The sequence below is a fragment of the Loxodonta africana genome, chromosome 10 (genome assembly GCF_030014295.1).
Source record: "Loxodonta africana isolate mLoxAfr1 chromosome 10, mLoxAfr1.hap2, whole genome shotgun sequence".
NCBI lineage: Eukaryota > Metazoa > Chordata > Mammalia > Proboscidea > Elephantidae > Loxodonta > Loxodonta africana.
The window spans coordinates 103195800-103215668 of NC_087351.1; the positions used below are offsets into that span (position 1 = coordinate 103195800).

Consider the following 19869-nt stretch of genomic DNA (forward strand, 5'->3'; position numbering starts at 1 on the left):
TTATATCTCAAAAGGTATAGACTCAAGACACACCCTACACTAACCCTGCATAAGTATAACCATCACTAGTGTAAGAAAGACAACCCATTCCCAAATGGGTTCATAACCACAGGCCTAAAGGTTAGGAATTACAATACATATATTGGGGGGGCACAATTCAAACCATAACAAGCATCAAAGAGTCTATTGCAACTTATATTTTGATTATATGTAGTTCTTCCATAAAGGTAGGTGCTTCTTGGTGTATCTTTTTGTTCCTTTTAGGTATCTGTACCCCAGCATTTAGCTCAATGTCTAGAAGACAGGAGGTGGTTGGTAAATATTTATCACAGAAATGAATGAGCCCAGTTTTAAAGCTCAGAGGCAGTTTAGTGGTTAAGAACAGTGGTGCTGGAGCCAAAGGGCCTGCATTCAAATCCTGCCTCTGCTCCTTCTTAGCTATGTAGCCATGGGTGGCCCCCTACAGAGACTTTCCTCAGCTATAAAAGGAAATAGCAGAACCTAACTCAGAGCGTGGTTGTGAGGAGTAAGTTAATATAGGAAAGTGCCAAGAACAGAATGGTGCCTGGCTCCTAATAGGTCCTATACGAGCAGTAGCTGCCATAATCCATGATGACGATGGGGTACTTCTCTCACGGTATAGTTTATGAGGAGTGAGCCATCTGACCTATCTGAAATAAAGCTTGAATGGGTGTATGATGGGACCTCTTTAGAGGTGACCTTGAATGCTGCGGAATGCGAGTTTAGAACTCTGAGTACCTCTCCCCTATCGTTCACAGGAAGCAAAGTTCACAGGCTCCAGAGGAAACCCATCTGGCTAGTCCAGAGTTGGGAGGTTTCCTGGAGAGAGACTTGAATGGGGCCTTGAAGGAAATAAAAATTCAGAGATCTGTAAAGAACTTATATCGTTACGTCCTTATTAACAGTTTCTAGAATTGACGTTGTCATCTAATACTGAAGTTGTAGATTTTAATTTTACATTGTATCTTGTAAAAGAATACGATATAAACATTATTAAATAGCATAGGGACATTTTTTCTGGAGTTTTATGAAACATTTAAAGTCTAGCTTTGTAGTAACTTTTCACTTCACTGCTTCCTAAGCCCAACTTTGATTGTCAGTAACAGTTTAATAATTATGATTGTCAGTGACGGTTTAATAATTATGATTGTTATTACTGCAAGCTTTTTACCTGAGTATGAATAAGATTTATACGTTTCTTTTCTCAGATATTTTGTCTCCTTTATTTGGGACCCTTGTTTCTTCAGCTCAGGTGAGTTTACAGTCAAGATGCTTTTTCTTTGAGTGAAAGGGGACAAGGAATTAAACAACTGCATAAGAAAACTTGAAAGGTGGGGACCTGTGTCTCAGTCTGTTCAGGGTCCCCAAGATGGCACACAACTGGGGGCTGGCACCACACGCCACAGTTGTAGGATCCATGGCCCTCGACACAGAACGTGGGGGTCATGACTGGTAGAGCTTTCAACTCTAGCTTGGGCCTTAGTTTGGGAGTTCTGGACAGTTTGGGAGTTCCAGCTTGGGAGTTCTGGACAGTTTGGGAATTCCAGCTTGAGAGTCTTCTTTTTTGGACACTGATAATCTCGTGGGACCCAGGGAGGGGTGAGTGGAGAGGTGAAGGAAGGTCAAGTTTGAGTTAGGAAAATAAATAAGAAATTTCTCATACCAACCAAAAAGAAGCCTGAGTAAAATTTGTGAATACTTCTTCACATGTGAGTGCTCCCATCTGACAGAGCTAGCCTCTTCGTGTTGATAAATCGCATTAATGCTCCAGGCTTTCAAATAGGAAAAAAAAGGTCACATTCCCAGAGAAAGCAAAGCTCTCTGTGCCCTTAACGTTTGGCTTGGCCTTGGGCACTGTGGTCTCCAGAAGGAGCATGAGCCAATTCTCTCGAGCTCTCTAAGCTAGATTGAGTTACCATGTCCAGGAGAAGGATTAAGGACTACCCAGGTGTGCAGAGGAGCCACTGTGTTAAGATCAGTGCAAACCTGCGGTCAGGATGTAATGTTCATAAGCCAGGGAATTTCCAGTCCCAGAGGCCTCTGTACAAAGCTGGCTAATAAGTTAGGCTGAAAGGAAATATTCTTTTCTAAAAAATCAGGGATCATTGTTTGGGTATCTGTCTTTTTATGATCACCTAGGGGGAAAACAATAAATTTATTAAGTCCCCTGTATTTAAATTAATCAGAGGCTGTTGGAAATAATAGAGAAGCACAGAATTTGCAAATACACATGCTGCCAAAGCATACCCAGATGACATCTTTAGAACCTATTTTCTCAAGCAGCCTGTTCCATTTATTCCAGTTGCTTTAACCACATACTCCCTTCAGGATATATTTTAGGTTTGTTTATGATTATAGCCACATAACTGTCCAGGTTTATAAATAATATATATATAGCACATAATTATTTCAGAGTTTCTTTCAATTTAATAACCAAACAGTTCTCCTTAATAGACTATTCAGCTGAATTATTGGTGGTGTAGTTACTTTTCTTTTCCCCCATCTAGTTTAACTACTGCTTCGACGTGGACTGGCTGGTAAAACAGTACCCACCAGAGTTCAGGTGAGTCCTGTAGAACGCTAGACAAGATCATAAACCTCAGCGGGTTTTTAAAATGCCAAGATGTGTATATCTCAGACAAATGCCCTCAGTCTCTTTTGAATATGTCTTTTGAATCCATTGAAATCATACAGACGTTAAGGTCATAACAGGATACTGCCCATTTCTGATCTGTTCTAACTAGTCTCACACATTGTCTCTATAGATTCTAGTGTTTTCCCCCAGTGTTCTGCCTAAAAGTAGGTAGGGACAAATTCTAACCCAAATAAGAGAACTTTATGTCCAATTCTAAAGGGAAGAAAAAGACCATTGCCACATGCTTTCTAGACCTCTAAGCGTGCCAAATCGTGACCAGTGTGCCAAGCTTCACTTAGCAAAGGATTACTGTTCTTTCTTTTCTTTTTTCAGAAAACCAGGATCTCTTAAATCATCTTTCCTGTAGTTTGTTATTGTCAGCTGCCATTGAGTCAGCCCTCAACTCATGGCAACCCCATAATAAGGAAACAAAATGCTACCTGGTCCTGCACCACCCCCATACTAGGTTGCGGCTCAGACTGTTGTGATCCATTGAGGTTTTATCGGCTGATTTTCAGAGGGGGTCTCAGGGCTTTCAATTGCCCAGGTTGTGGAGAGGGTACAGATTTTCCATTCCGTCTTCTGGAGTCTCTCAGCCTTGTGTTAGGCAATGCAGACCAAGTAAAAATGGCATTGCACACTGATGGACAGACACCATAATAGCAAGTAGGGTAGAGGAATGCATATAAGAAAAATGATTGTCAGGGTCCTCAAACTCCTTGGTGCATTTAGGGCACCAGATTATGAAAACCATCATTAACAGGAGCCTGGTGGCACAGTGGTTAAGACCTTGGCTGCTAACCAGAAGGTCAGCGTTCAAATCCACTAGCCACTTCTTGGAAACCCTATGGGCAGTTCTGCCCCATCCTATAGGGCTGTTATGAGTCAATATCAACTCAGTGGCAACAGGCTTGATTATGGTTTTCATCATTAACACTATATTAGTTGTGTTGAAGTTTCCCAAGCAGTGCTCAAGGGCTCATATTTGACCTGCAACATGGAGGATTGGTTTTATTTGCGTGTTTCTGCAAAACCAAAGCTATAATGGCTTAAACAAGAGAAGTTAACTTTTCCAGTCTAAGAAGTCCAGATGGTAGACATTTGAGGTCTGCAGTGGGGGCTCTATGGTTCTCAAGAACTTAGGCCACCCCTCTGTCTTTCTGTCCCACCAGCCTGTTGTGTGACTGATCTTCAGTGTCACCTCACAAACCAGGGTGACAGGTAGGGCTCCATGTCTGTGTTTCAGGGAGCAAAAGTGGGAGAAGGATGAGAGGGCCCATGTCCCAGCTGGGCCTGCTCTGAGCAGCCTTGCTAGAAATTCCACACAACACCTGAGTATACTTCATTGAGCAGAGCTCAGTCCCATGACTATGCCTGTTGCCGTTGAGTCGATTCTGACACATAGTGGCCCTATAGGACAGAGTAGAAATGCCCCATAGGGTTTCCAAGGAGTGGCTTCATTCGTGTGTTCGTTAGGTGCTATGGAGTCGGTTCCAACTCATAGCGACCCTATGCACAACAGAATGAAACTGCCTGGTCCTGAGCCATCCTTACAATCGTTGTTATGCTTGAGCTCGTAGTTGCAGCCACTGTGTCAGTCCACCTCATTGAGGGTCTTCTTCTTTTCCACTGACCCTGTACTCTGCCAAGCATGATGTCCTTCTCCAGGGACCGATCCCTCCTGACAACACGTCCAAAGTATGTAAGACATAGTCTCACCATCTTTGCTTCTAAGGAACGTTCTGGTTGTACTTTCTTCCAAGACAGATTTGTCCATTCTTTTGGTAGTCCATGGCATATTCAATAATCTTCGCCAACACCACAATTCAAAGGCATCAGTTCTTCTTCGGTCTTCTTTATTCATTGTCCAGCTTTCACATGCATATGATGCGATTGAAAATACCATGGTTTGGGTCAGGCGCACCTTAGTCTTCAAGGTGACATCTTTGCTCTTCAACACTTTAAAGAGGTCCTTTGCAGCAGATTTACCCAGTGCAGTGCATCTTTTGATTTCTTGACTGCTGCTTCCATGGCTGTTGATTGTGAATCCGAGTAAAATGAAATCCTTCACAACTTCAACCTTTTCTCCGTTAATCATGATGTTGCTCGTTGGTCCAGTAGTGAGGATTTCTGTTTTCTTTATGTTGAGGTGCAGTCCATACTGAAGGCTGTGGTCTTTGATCTTCATTAGTAAGTGCTTCAAGTCCTCTTCACTTTCAGCAAGCAAAATTGTGTCATCTGCATAACGCAGGTTGTTAATGAGTCTTCCTCCGATCCTGATGGCCCGCCCTTCTTCATATAGTCCAGCCTCTCGGATTATTTGCGCAGCATACAGATTAAATAGGTAGGGTGAAAGAACACAACCCTGACGCACATCTTTCCTGACTTTAAGCCAATCAGTATCCTCTTGTTCTGTCCAAACAACTGCATCTTGATCTATGTAAAGATTCCTCGTGAGCACAACTAAGTGTTCTGGAATTGCCATTCTTCACGATGTTATCCATAATTTGTTATGATCCACACAGTTGAATGCCTTTGCATAGTCAATAAAATACAGGTAAACATCCTTCTGGTATTCTCTGCTTTCAGCCAGGAGTGGCTATTGGATTCAAACTGCTGACATTTTGGTTAGCAGCCAAGCTCTTAACCTCTATGCTACCAGGGCTCCCCCACGACTATGACCAACTCTAAAAAAGACTGGAAATGAAATCCTTTAGCTGAGCACATCTTATCCTAAAATCCTAAAATAAAATCTGGGTTTTGTTGGGAAGAAAGAAGGGGAGAGTGGGTATCAAGAGTCCACAAGAAGTCTCTGCCGCAGGCTCCTCCTAACCACGTGTCTCTGGGAATTCCTTTGGCACTTTCTATTTTTCATCCCTTTGTTATTCAAAAAGTCGACGGCCCTTTGGTCTCAGAGACTTTGAAATCAAATGGTCATTCCTTTAGCCTGTTGGCAAGATGGACTACAGCTCCCTCACCTTACTCTCAATTGGATTCTCAGTCCTTATAGTCGGCGGACAGAAGAAATCCCCCTGGTTGTTGCTGAATGTGTCTTGGCAAAGCTGTCAAGAGCATCATACCACAAACAAACAGTTGCCATCAAGTCGACTCTGAAAGACCTAAATGGCAAGTTGAGGTAAAACCCAAAATTTGTATATAGAAAACTTCAGATCATAAGTGTTTACATGTTATTATATTGTTGCTGCCTTTTTATGATTGTTTACAGAACCCATTGATTTGAAGGAATTGATAAGGACTTCACTTTCTATCAATAATGTTTTATCTTTTAAAAAAAACAAAAACCTGATTTGGCAACATGTCTCCTAGGCGATAGATGCCTTAGTGTTTTAAAATTATTCTTTCTTTTTTTAATTGTAAATTTTCTTTCCAAATAGAAGATGATTAGAGGTGCCTGAGTCATAGTTTTATTTTACCTAACAGGTTAGAACAAAGCTATTGGACGTTAGGTACTTAGACGTTAGTACTGAAATGCGTTTTCTTTCATGTTTTTTTCATTTGAGTGCTATTCCTTCAAGTAAGGTAGAGAAGCATTCGGCAGGATGCTTGGTGAATGTGGAAGTAGCCTATAAGAATTAAGAATTCTTAAATTAAGAGTTGATTAAAGTGGAGGTGGCCTATAAGATATAAGAATTCCAACTCACGGTTCCTTTGCTTGCTTAATTGCTGGTTGGAAAAAAAAATCCAGTATTTTTGGTATTCGAAGAGCTTGTAAAGATATGTTGATTTCTAAGAATTCTGTCACTTTGAATCAACTGGAAAAGTCTGTGGTTCCCTTAAAAGCCTTTTAAATCTATTTCTGAAGGGTACCTTAATGTTACCTCTTTGGAATTCAAAAATACAGCATTTTCAATGTGCTTTGGGCTCTGTTTCTTTGCTGTCCAGTTGCCTCTCTTACCGAGTTTGTATCTCCTCTGCACGGCCAGCATTGTGGAGCCTGGGCTCCAGTCATCGTCGTTTCTGAGGGTGTAGTGCACAGTAGGAGCCCAGTGACTATCAGCTCAGGAGTAGAATGTATCCACTGGAAGTTGACTCCACTGTCCAAAGAAGGAAAGAAAAGAGCGTCATACACTGTCCAGTAATAATTGTATATCTTTTCGTCTGTCTGAATTTAAATACATTCACACGGTGGTAACTATGCATCCTTTTGGACCAGAGAAGATAATTGCTCAAGGACTTTTCTTGAGTCACAACCCCTTCTGTGTTTCAGCAGAGCTGCAGGGCCAGACCACATGGCCCCCGTTATAAAGTTAACTGGTTAGTGAGCACCCTGAGCGCTGCTCTGGGTTATCTCTGTATTCAGTCGTCATAGAGGCCAGAGTGAGCATTCCTGAACCAGACACGAGCCCATCTTCATGAAAGACATATCTTGAAAACTTCTCATCTCTTTTCAGAAATAAACCAATCCTGCTTGTCCATGGCGATAAACGAGAAGCCAAGGCTCACTTACACGCTGAGGCAAAGCCTTATGAAAACATTTCCCTCTGCCAGGTAAGCTACTTACTGCCATTTGAGATCATGCTTAGTCTGAGAGTGAGAAGGAGATTTAGATATTCAGTCCATACATCCATCTAGTGCAGAAAACCTCTCTTTAGCATCACGAAAGACACTTGTCTAGCCTCTCTTTGCTTCAACCTGAGATAACCCATCCCATTTGTGGGTAGCCCTCGTGGTTAGGAAGATTTTTCTTATGTTCACCTGAGAGCTCCCTCTTAACTTCCGTGCATTGGTCCTGATTTTTCCCCAGGAACCACATGAATAAATCTCTTCCTTATTTATGTCGGTGATTTATATATTCAAAGGAGTCTATCCTTCCTCCCCTTTAGCTTTCTCTTTCCATTTCAAGTGTTTACTTGCTTCAGTTGTACTTGATGTAACAAGGATTCTAGATCTTTCCCCAACCTGCTAATACTCCTCTGCTTGCATCTAGTTTGTCACTGTGCCTCCTAAAATCTGGGTTTCAGCACCGAATCGGTCCTCCAGACAGTTTAAAAGCTGTGAAACAGTGTCTGTGAGTGTCCTGTGAGGGCCGTGTAAAACTGTTAGCTGATGAGGGGACATTAAATGGACCCATAACAGGTGTGTCTGTAAAGGGATCAAAGCAAAACAGAAAAGGCCAAAAAAAAAAAAAAAAAGCCTGTTGTCCAGTTTGTTTATTCCTCTAGTTTTGTTCTGATACTTTCCCGGCAGAATACCTGGAAATACAATATGATCAGTGATTCTTGAACTTTCTGTGGCCCGTTGCTTTAGACTCCATGTCTGACAGGATCTTTATGTGTGACATTATAAGCAAGAGACAGGCAAAGTGAGGAGAAAAGGAAGGAATTCAGAAGAATTTTTGCATTTATGATTTCCTTCCTGTGGAAATGGTAGCTGTGAAGTGGGTAATGTAATGTCCACCTCTTCCTCTCTTCATTTAGCAGGTGTGACCAGCCCATTCATGGGAAGCCATGATGAAAAGGGCTTTTACAGTCCTTTTCTCTCCTTGCCATTAGCTCAGTGAAATTGGCTCAGTAGAAACTGGATTTCTGCTCTTGAAGTACAGAGACAGGAGCAAATTACAGAGAACCTAGGTTATTTTTCCTTTTCCTTTTCTCCCTCCATATAAGGTATAAGAATTCCAATTCACATTTTATCACTTTTCTTCCAACTATGAGTGTTATCTGTGTGTGTCTGTGTTTAAACAGCTAGAGAGCTTAATCTGACTAGTTTTAAGCATACCTCACAGCACTCCTTCTGGGATCTAACCCACTGCACTTTATGTAGTTGGGGAAAACTTTTTAAAACATTCCTTTTCTTCACCCAACATGTTTGTGGCTCCTGCACCTACGTATGTCTTTGGTCGGCAGGTACCTAAAATTTCATTCTATCGCTTCTGTTTCCAGAATCAGAAGAGATTACACTGCAGTAGGATAACTCCTATCAAACTCACAGTGGACAGAATAAACTGACACCAGAATTCTAAAAAGCAATGATTCGATACATAGAAAGTGTTCCAAACACTAACTACTTAAGACTGACACCTGATGGCGTGCTCCAGGCCAGCCACTAGAGGGCGCAACAAGGTGCTGTCTTCCACACCCTGTGCAAAGAACTGTTCAAAAGCTCCCAGCTCTGGGCTGAGACACAAAAGCATAGTGACCCCATCCTGATTTGTTGAAATAACCTTTAGACTCTGTAAGATGAATTCTTGACTTTTTATAACATGATACCATTTCAATAGAAAAAAATCTTCTGTAGCTTTACTCTGTTTAGCTGAGGTACATTAGTTCTAAAATCAGAAGAAGCTGAAACTTGCAATCTGTTCATATGGGGACTGAGGCTGTGTAGTGGTCAAGGGCACAGGCAGGTGAGACTGCCTGGTTCTGTCCCAGCCCTCTGCCTACCGGCGGTGGCATCCTGGGCTCGTCACTTAACCTTCTTAGGCCTGATTTCTTCCTCTTTAAAATGGATTGCTAGCACTGTTCTGCATAGGTTTTATTTGGTGAATTAGCACTTAAAAGCATGCATTAAATATTACCTGTTGCAGTTGCTACCCAACAAATCTCACTGCCATCAAACTGATTCTGACTTTGTCTTTAAGTCCCAGGTCTCTTGACCATTGCCTTTTCTCAGCCAAGCGTCAGTCTTATTCTGACTTTAGAGACTGGACGTACAGTTCCCCACTCTCTCTTCTGTGGCCAGACCACGCAGACACATGCTGGTCTGCGAGCATCCCCAAAGACGGAGTTTAAGCGAATGGCGAACCGGACTGCCCATCTCTGAGCACCCCCAAAGTGGGCTGTGTCTTACTCATTTGTGTATTCTCATTACCCATTACTGCCCCCCACAAACAGTTCACCCATCTCATGTAGCAGGGCTAGGGGGAAGCGAGGAGTGGTAGTAGTAATAATTGCTGCCATTTGTTGAGTGCTTACCCTGTGCCAGCCCCTTTCTAAGCACTTTACCTACCATTTTCATTTACTCCTAAAACAGCTATCTGAGCTCCGTAGGAGTCCCTGGGTGGCACAGCCAGTTAAGCACGTGGCTACTAACTGAAAGGTTGGCAGCTTGACCCAGAGGCACCTCAGAAGAGAGGCCTGGTGATCTGCTTCCAAAAGATTGCAGCCCCTGATAACCCTGTTGAGCAGAGTTCTACCCTGAAAACACATCGGGTCGCTGTGAGTCGGAATCAACTTGACAGCAACCGGTTTGTTTGTTTTTACCCTCATTTTAAAGAGGAAAAAAACCAGGTATACAGAGTTGAAGTATTTTCCAAGTCACACAAAGTTATAAAGATAGGATTTGAGCCCATATACCGCATTCCTAATTGCTAAGGTGTTTTACCATTTTTACTTTAACTTTTCAGTAGCCTACATGGACAAGTGGCATGTTAACCGAGGTTTTGCTGTACTGAATGTTAGAAAAAACAATTTTTTTTACTTCTCCATTCACCCCCAATTTGTAAAGGGGCCATTTTGTAATTTAATATATATCTTGCGAATTTAATGCATCTTTTTTATGTTCAACACTTGCTATGTTATCAACATAAGAAAACCCTTTCTTTAACGTGAACAGGTTTTTTTTACGTTGCTACCACATTCACTGTTTCTTTTAACGGTGCTCTGAGAACTTTTTGGGGATGTTGATCTCTGTACAAGCCAAGGAAACCCTGGTGGCATAGTGGCTAAGTGCTACGGCTGCTAACCAAAGAGTCAGCAGTTCAAATCCGCCAGGCGCTCCTTGGAAACTACATGGCAGTTCTACTCTGTCACATAGGGTCGCTATGAGTCGGAATCAGCTTGATGGCAACAGGTTTGGAATACAAGCCAAAGATGTGATTTTAAAACTTTGAATAGAGCCTCATTTGTTTTATTAGTTTTTTGACAACTAAAGAAATTAGGTTTCTCATTCCTGATTACTGTAATTAAAAATGCAATCTGTATTGAATCATTCTGGGTAACTTTTTTAAAAAAAGAATCAGTTTTTTCAAAATGCATCTGAATGGATGCTGTTCAAAAGGCTGTCTTGTTGTTCAAGGGCTTGTTCACTAGAGGGCAGTAAGAAGTTAAAAAAAAAAAAAAAAGTTGGCGCAGTCTTCTAATTTCCAGTAGATAAGGATATTATTAACTGAGATTTAAAAAAAAAGTAAACGGCATCTTCTTTTTTCATCCTAGGCAAAGTTGGATATTGCATTTGGAACACACCACACGTAAGCAATTTTTATGAAACGGGGGAGGATATGGTTTTGATAGATCAAAGGCTGCTATTGCAGACAGTGCCTTTAGAAGGACTAACGTGATGGTTTTACCGGGGGAATGTAAACTATCGGGAACGAAGTGGATTAAGTTGTTTTCTAACAGCTTAAGATAAAATACAGAGACTGTGGCTCTCAGTGTGATAGTATGACTCTGCAGCTCCACGGTTCTTACCTCTGTTGAGAACATTCCTTCCACCTGATTTAGGGAGGGGGCTGTACTGCAGTTATGTCGTCCTTGTGGTTAGCGATTGCACGCGTGCCTCTCAGGTCAGGTGCCTGCAGATTCTACTCCTTTAAATAGTCCTGTGGTTTTTTTATGGAAATCCCAGTAGCATAGCAGTTAAGTGCCATGGCTGCTAATCATAAGGTTGGCAGTTTGAAACCACTAGGCGCTCCTTGGAAACTCTAGGGGTCCAGTAGGGTCGCTATGAGTCGGAATCGACTCTACAGCAGCGGGTTCGGTTTTTGGTCTTGGGTGATTTTTATAAGATTCCTGAGTTGCATTAAATAGAAATACTGGAAGATCAGCTACATGCTGTGACTGAAACAACACTGTTTTATAAAAAGTTGTCCGCTTGAGAGGCTGATTGTAATGCAGCGAATTACTTAATATGGCCCTTTTAGTCAGGCATGGCTTGTGACTCCCATAAAATGATTCAGTGGGACTGTGCAAATAAGGTGCTTGTAGCCCACCAAAGGGATCGGACAGCTTGCTAACAGTGCTGATAAGATGCATGGAACCCCTCTGGGGGTGGGGGGGACCATGCAAATAAAGTGTATAGAACCCTAAGGAGGGGACTGGTCAGTTTGGGCATCCATTAGGCAAAGTAGAGGGTCATCAAAAAAGAGAAAAAACTCTCAACGAAATAGATTGACATAGTGGCTGCAACAATGGGCTCAAGCATAACGACGATTGTGAGGATGGCACAGGACCAGGCAGTGTTTCATTCTGTTGTGCATAGGGTCACTATGAGTTGGAACAGACTTGACAGTACCTAACAACATCAACAACAGGCTTAAAAAGAGAGCAATTCTCAGAGCAGAAAAGGACCTCTCTACCATCAAGAAAGAAGAACCAGAAATGGAGCCTATCTTTTGGACCTGGAGTCCCTGCGTCAAGAACCTCCTAGACCCAGGAGACAGAGAGAGAGCTGTAACACCAGAGATGGTGTGAAGCAGCAGCAGAGAAACAGTGGCAGCACAAGACGGCATGGTGGGCCTCCTAGCGCATGGAGCAAGGCAGCGCAGTGGGTATGCCAACCTGCAGAGTGAGAGAGCTGACTGAGTGCCTTCAGGCAGGGGCTTCCTGGCAAAGTGGGGTGCCTCTTGACTCTTATCAGCAGAGCTAAAGAGCTTGGTAACACTTGCCCAATCAGGGCAGAGTCCGGGCCCGAGTAGGATCAAGTGCAGAAGGCTGAGAAGAGGCCTATGTTGAGGGGGCCAAAAAGAGCCTGTCCTCAGGAGGCTGAGAGGAACCTGTCTTCAGGTGATCAAGAGGAGCCCTGTGCAGCTAAGAGGAGCTGAGAGAACTGTCCTGCACTGAAGAAGGGAGACTTGGCCTACATGCTTCCTGAGCCTGATCCCGAGTTGTCACCTATTGACCCTGATCCCAAATTGTAACCTGTTACTTCCCTAATGAACCCCATGTTACAGATTGAATTGTGTCCCTCAAAAATGTGTGTCATTTTGGCTAGGCCATCAATCCCAGTATTCTGTGGTTGTCCTCCATTTTGTGATCTGATGTATTTTATCCTGTGTGTTATAAATCCTCTATGATGTTAATGAGGCAGTGTTAGAGGCAGCTATGTTAATGAGGCAGGACACAATGTACAGCATTAGGTTGTATCTTGAGTCAATCTCTTGGATATAAAAGAGAGAATTGAGCAGAGAGGAGAGGGACCTCATACCACCAAGAAAGATGCGCCAGGAGTGGAGCATGTCCTTTAGACGTGGGGTCCCTACACTGAGAAGCTCCTAGACCAGGGGAAGATTGATGACAAGGACCTTCCACCAGAACCGGACAGAGAAAGCCTTCCCTGGAGCTGGTGCCCTGAATTCAGACTTCTAGCCTCTTAAACTGTGAGAGAATAAATTTCTGTTTGCTAAGGCCATCTACTCATGATATTTCTGTTAACGGCAGTGCCAGGTAACTACAACACCCCACAATCGTGATTATAGTCTATGAGTTCTTTGTGGCCATTGCAACAAATTATCGAACCCAGCAGAGAAGTAGAGAATGCCTTGGTAGGGACAGCTGGTGTCAGGTAAAAGGGTTGGAGGTATGTTTGACCTCTACCTCATAGGAATCTGCCTTGGGCTGTTTGTGCTGATTCTCTCCCCTTCCTGAAGTTAGACGAGGTCAGATACCCCCACGCCATTTTTAAACTGATGCCTGTCCCAGCCCAAGACATCTCAGAAATTTCTCTCCTAGAATGACCTTTTGAGATGTCATAAAACACAGGAAAAAATTTTCTGATACTTCCTACTGGACACGTTGCACCCTGATTATCAACTTGACTCTCGTTTTACTCAATTTAGTTTTATTGAGTTCTTTCACATAATAAAACCCATTGCCATTGAGTCCATTCTGAGTAGAACTGCCCCATAGGGTTTCCAAGGAGCAGCTGGTGGATTCAAACTGCCAACCTTTTGGTTAGCAGCCAGGCTTTTCACCACAACTCCATCAGGGCCACCTTTCATGTGATAGGTTCTATAAACGAGAAAACGAATAAGACATAGTTTCAGTATTTTTATAAATCACATATCTCTGGAAAGGACTTATCAGACAAATGTGACAGAGCCTTGTCTTCTAGACCAATCGTGGAAGTGGGTAACTTCCTGCTACAGGCGTGGTCCTTCAGGTATTTGTTTCTAGGGCAACAAAGGAGGCTCCTGGGGGTGGGGCACGTATATCCTGAGTCATGCGCTGTGACCGCTCTTTTCCCGACTTTACGGAGATTTGAAATGAGGTCATTACATTCATCTTACTCTTTGTGTGTTTACAACTAAATTTTACCGATATGTTTTGAGCAGGAGTTGAGCCATTCTGTAGAGGATACCTATCAACCACACATTACCTGTTTTCAGATCTCCTAAGTGCTGCAGTGTCTACCAGCTGTCCCTAATTGGTAGCTTCAGTCCAACAGAGGATAGAGTTCGAGAATTGTTGAGATTGAAGTCAACCCCCAACTCAGGTGTAAATTGTTCTTTCTATAGCAGTGAGCTTACAAGATATTAATTTCAGCAGAGGCTACGTGGTGTTATCCAATAGAGGCAGCTCAGCTTCTTAGACTCCCCTGGTTCTGTCACAGGAGACACTGGGGGGTGGAGGCGGGGGTGCTAGTAGTCAACCTGTCCTCCCAGGTAAGGGTAGCACCAAATGGGAGGCTCTCGTTCCTTGCCTTTAGCTGAAACTCTAGCATAAATAACCAGTTCTAAATGACATTGGCAAGCCCTTTCACCCAGATCGAGTGTTGTGATCCTGGGCTTGATTGGCTAGACCACCAGGTTTCTGTGCTGGGCACAGGTTCCCTGCTAATAGTCTGCATTGCGGTGCAGAGTTACACTGCACAGAGGTGCTGGCAGCGAGGGGGAGCCTACGCTGCCATTTATCACCTGTAAAAAAAAAAAAAAAAAATTTTTTTTTTTTTTACCCTAACTCCCAGGAGGGGCTGAGGATGGTGGGGGGGTTCCCTTTATTCAGTGCTCTTCAAATATTGTTTGGTCCTTTTCATTTTATGGATCAGGAGTCTGAGGCCCAGAGTAGGGAAGCAAAACAACTTTCCTAGGTCAGTGGTAGAGAGAGAACTAGAACCCATTTATTCTAATTTTTCATTTATTGTTTATTCACTGCAAAGATTCCTTTCATTGTTTCCTTCAGTCTGTCTCACGTCCCCACCCACACCCACACCCACACACCCACCCACCCACACCCACACACCCACCCACCCACACACACAGATCAAACCCAACAGAGTTCTTAATCAAGAGTTTTAAAAGACCCAGGGAAGCCATTATACCCTTTCCCAACTACATAATAGCTGTAGTTTACATTTTGGTAAAATGCCAGTTTTTTGTAGAAGATTGAGCTCATGTCTTGAAATTACTTGTGATTGCTCGTTTTAAAATGCATTAAGAATTATTCATTAAATACCTCTTACGTTCTTGAGACACAGCTCTAAGGGATGTGAAGTGCTTTGAGACGATAGCTTTTTATCCTTTGCAGTTTTTAGTCTTGGTGAGAGGGGCAAGACAAACATACAAATTAGAAAAAAGAGAGACTGTAAGGTCCAGCTCATAGCGATGGGACGAAAGCTGCCTGCCCACGTGGGTACGTCAGGTACTCTCCCCAACCCAACAGGGAGCCCAGCGCAGTAAACACGAGGCCGGCAACATTTGAGAGTGCGTTCCTGTTGGCAAACACGTACTGACCACATACTCTGTGTTAATGGTACAGAAGCGCCCAAGACACAGCCCCCATCCCGCATCCCCCAGTCTGTTGTTAGTTACAGTAGACATGCTATTTCCTTGCCTCAGTCCCTCGGTGGTGCAAACGGTTAACATGCTTGGCTACTAACCCAAAAGTTGACGGTTCAAGCCCGCCCAGATGCACCTCCAGAGAAAGTCCTGGTGCTCTACTAAAAACTCAGCCACTGAGAAGCGTAGGGAGCAGAGTGCTGCTCTGAGGCCCGTGGGGTCACCGGGAGCGGGAGTCAATGGGACGCCAGCTGGTGGATACCCATGACCACGGTATGCCGTGGCTTATCTCACGATGTTTGAGAATTCTGAGGCTCTTTCGTTTCCTCCAGAGCCGGGAGCAGAGTCACTTCTCATGACCCTAAGGGGGCGGAGGGGAAAGCTAGAGAAACTGGGTGTTGGATGTCCTGATCTCCCTGGGAGCTGGCGACCGACCACAGGATGGCCACCGTACCTCTTACCGTAACCCGGACTCACACCACACGTCCTTCAGTCCTCCTTTCTCACCAAGACCACCTCTCTGCCACCTCCCAGCTCCTGCCCCAGGTGTGTGAAATGTCACCACTGCTGGGCGAAGGGAGAGAAGGATCCCAGCGTGCTTGAGATGAACCGGCTCTTCCACTGTCACCTGATTAGACCGCCGTCACCTCTCCCAGCCACATATTCTGCAGTTGTGAGGTGGGAGTGGTGGTATCTTCCCCTCTGGACGGCTGTGAGGATTTAACGTGATAACGTACTGTGGAGCTTCTGGAATGGTGGCTGGCATGTAGGTGCTGCACAGGTGCTACTCTTCTTTCTCCCTTCACAGGAATAGCTTCAGGTTGGGGAAGTTTCCCTTTTGCTGCCCCCATAGCTTAGCAGATAATAAGGCAGGTTAGCATTCTTCTAGGGAAGCCTTATTCCTTGCCCTTTTCTTTAAAAAAAAAGAAAAAAGTTGTCAAGTCAATTCCAACTCATGGCGACCCCGTGTGTGTCAGTAGAACTGTGCTCCATAGGATATTCAATGACTGATTTTTTGGAAGTAGATCACCAGGCCTTTTCTTCTGAGGCACCTCTGGGCAGACTGAAACCTCCAGTCTTTCAGTTAGAAGCTGAAGAGCATGTTAACCCTTTGCACCACCCAGGAACTCTTGCCCTTTTTTACTCATCTTTGATTGTTACCTTATTAATTCATACCATTTTGTCCATGAAAAGCTTAATAGGGCTCCCCTAAAATTACTTCATAATTCTGTTTGATAGGCTTCACTGACATTAGTACATGTTTTTCCCAATAATTGATGCCTTGATTAATGGAAATATTTGTAAGACTTGTATCATGAATCCATAACTGGCTTATTCTTAATTACAATCAGCTGCTATTTTGGCAACTCTGTATGTAAATTTGCCCAGATTTCAGGGAGCACGTTTCATAAATGGAAAGAAGATGGTTAAACAGCTGCCATTTCTCCAACTTTACATTAATTTGCTGTTTGCCAGCTGGGATGAAATTCTCCTTTTGACAAAAGCTGAATATCTCATTCTCTTTTCTGTTCCCGTATGCTTTTCCATCTCTTTTTAGCCTAACCCCGTCCTGACCCTGTTTTTGTCATGTTTTTGTTTATTTGGAGAGGGCTGGTGGTCCATTTTTCTCCATATGTGAACTGAGTCTCGTCAGTAAGTGCTAAGTAGCACTTTGGTCTCAATGGAAATGATAAAAGAAGTTGAGACAGAGTTATTGCCTTGAGGAGTGATTTTTTAGTAGAGGAGGAAGAACTTAGATTCCTGAAATAATTAGAAAACCGTAGGGAGACCAAAAATCATCAGAGATGACTGTAAAATAAAGCCAGGCCCTGAAGGAGCAATGGGATGTATACTGGAGAGTGTTTTACATGTAGTAGAATGCATTTTTTTATTTCATTCCCACAGCAGCCCCATGAAGTAAACAAGGTAGAGTTGATCCTTCATATTCCAAGTGAAAACCGAGGCGCGGGGATATTGAACGCCTTACGGGGAGAGTCATGCCGCTTCCAAATGACAAAGACTGGAGCTCAAGTCTTCAGACGTCCAATAGGAAGCTCTTACTTATACCTCACTCCCTCTCTCACTGAAGTTAAAATAAGAGAAACATGTCTGATGATTGCCTAGGGAATGCCCCGGGGAAACAAGAGGACTTAAACTACGCTTGAATTAATGAAGAGGAAGAAAGCTTACCCAAAGGCTAATAAATACATACTGGTAACAAATGGGGCATTTGTGGATTACAAAGAAAAATCAGTCTAATGGAAATGAAGCACCTTTCAAACTTTCTAACTACAACCAACCATAAGAAATGCATGTTACGTTTCAGTCAGCTGCACAATACATACCTGGGTGCTGAAACAAAAATTTCATGAGCCAGTACTTAATTTAACTATGTGCAATATGCTCTGATTTTTTGTTTTATTCTATTTCAGTTTTTTTTTTTAATTGCTAGCCACGATTCACCAGTACGTTGTAACCATACTTAGTACTGGACAAGAGGGTTCCCACTGGGATTCATAGTAACATATGGTGCTGAGTAAAGAGCCAGACTGGCCATATGGGGCAAAAGTTTATTTATCACAAAATACTTCAAGCATTTTGGAAAGTTATTTTCTATCACTGAAGCAGACTATTATAATGGTAGTATGTAGAAGATAGAAATATTATAAATGCTAAAAATGTGGGTAATATTGAACATTTTGATCAAAGAGTCTATAGAAGAATCCTGATCAAAAGGGGGGACATGCAGAACAGAATTTCAGATTCTAACGGACTCCAGTCTTTCTGGAGATGTGGAAGCTGGACGAACTCTTGAAAGTACTGCCCTGAGGTCATCTTTAAACTTTAAACCAAAAATATCCCCTGAAGTCATCTTAAAACCACACAGTAGTTAAGCTTAACTGGTTTAAAAAAAAAAAAAAATCTGCCATGAGCATTATGCTCTTTTAAGATCTACATGGGATCAAAGTGACAACAGCAACTTGGAAAGTTAGATAGAAACCTTAGGGGGCAGTGAGCTTATGTTAATGTGGGAGGAACAACTCAGAAAAAGAAGGTAAGAATGGGTGCACAACTCAACGTAATCAGTGTCGTTGAATTGTACATTAATAGACAGTTGAATTGCCATATGTTTTTGCTGTGTACATTCTCAACAACAAAATAAAAATGGAAAACAATGTAGGTCATGTAACAGTTGAAAGAGTTCCTTTAGCCATTACGGTTGCAGCACGTAGGAAAGCACTGCGAATGTCTTTGATCCTCTCTCTGTTTTACAGCAAGATGATGCTCCTGCTCTATGAAGAAGGCCTCCGAGTTGTCATCCACACGGCCAACCTCATCCATGCCGACTGGCACCAGAAAACTCAGGGGTACGTGGGCTTCGGTTCATGCAATGGCAGTCACGTGTGCCGAGAGAGGCCAAAAGCCAGAACACTCGATCTCCTTTTTTTCTATCTTTTAATTGTAAAAATAACACACACCATAGAAAAAGAGATATATGCAGAAAAAGTTTGTATTCTGCTAATCTCACGCAGAGCCCCAGCAGCACAGTGGTTAAGAGCGCAGGCTATTAACCAAAGGTTGGCAGTTTGAATCCACCAGCCACTCCTTGGAAACCCTACGGGGCAGTTCTACTCTGTCCTTTAGGGTCACTGTGCATCGGAATCGACTAGACGGCAGTGGGCAATGGGTGCAAACTCTCCCCCAGCTCCACTCCCTTGAGGTAACCAGTGTTAACTATCTGGTACATAATTATCCACAACTATATACGTGTAAACGTATGTAAATATGTTTATACGTGGGTTTAAGGAGCGTTGGTGGTGACATGGTTAAGCACCCGGCTGCTGGCTGAAAGGTTGGCAGTTGGAACCCACCCAGCGGCTCCATGAGAGAAAGACCTGTGGTGATCTGCCTCCGTAAGATTACAGCCTAGAAAACCCTGTGAGGTAGTTCTACTCTGTCACAAGGGGTTGCTGTGAGTCGAAATTGACTCGGTGGCACCTCACAACAACATATGTGGGTTTATAAATGAGTTACATGCTTTATGCTCCCACAGAGTTTGTCCTCAACTAGGCAGCTATGCCTTTGCTCTGAGAGCTTCTTAGCCAAATTTTGTCCCTCCTGAACTGCAGGGTTGGGTTTTGGGACTCAATGTAGCTTTGTGGAAAAGTTCATTTAAATTAATACAGCTTGTTCTTAGGCAAATGGTAATTAATGTAACTAAAGGAATTTGTTGGCCCTCAGCCTTATGGCCCCAAGGAATCCTAGCCAGGGCGCCCCCTCGTTCTGGAGTTGTAAGCTTGAGCTCCTACAGGCATGAGTGCTTCCTTGTGCTTCTTTGGAGTGGCTACTGTGAGAGAAGGGATTAGGGGAATGGTTCAGGTGTCACTTTTTATCCTTTATTTGAACATGTTTTTAATTTAGATTTTATTTATTTATTGAACAGTTATTACATTTATATGATTCAAAACTCAAAGTACCA

General features: G+C 43.1%; 1 protein-coding gene and 1 long non-coding RNA gene across 8 annotated transcripts in view; one reads left to right on the top strand and one right to left on the bottom strand.

The window, feature by feature from the left end:
- TDP1 (tyrosyl-DNA phosphodiesterase 1) overlaps positions 1-19869 on the top strand; it is a 98607-nt gene that overhangs the window by 12605 nt on the left and 66133 nt on the right. For 5 of the 7 annotated variants that reach the window (XM_064292855.1, XM_064292854.1, XM_064292851.1 and 2 more), the window contains 6 exons: positions 1230-1273; positions 2529-2584; positions 5658-5792; positions 7069-7165; positions 10831-10865; positions 18665-18757. In XM_064292855.1, coding sequence (XP_064148925.1) covers positions 1230-1273; positions 2529-2584; positions 5658-5792; positions 7069-7165; positions 10831-10865; positions 18665-18757 — 460 coding nt within the window. The remainder of the gene's footprint in view (positions 1-1229; positions 1274-2528; positions 2585-5657; positions 5793-7068; positions 7166-10830; positions 10866-18664; positions 18758-19869) is intronic. The other 2 variants (XM_064292856.1, XM_010588800.3) reach the window with 1 other exon arrangement.
- Positions 13448-16014, bottom strand: LOC135232621 (uncharacterized). The gene is made up of 3 exons (XR_010323209.1): positions 15844-16014; positions 15067-15146; positions 13448-13623 (listed from the first exon to the last, which is right to left on the bottom strand). It is a non-coding gene; the product is annotated as an uncharacterized LOC135232621 (long non-coding RNA).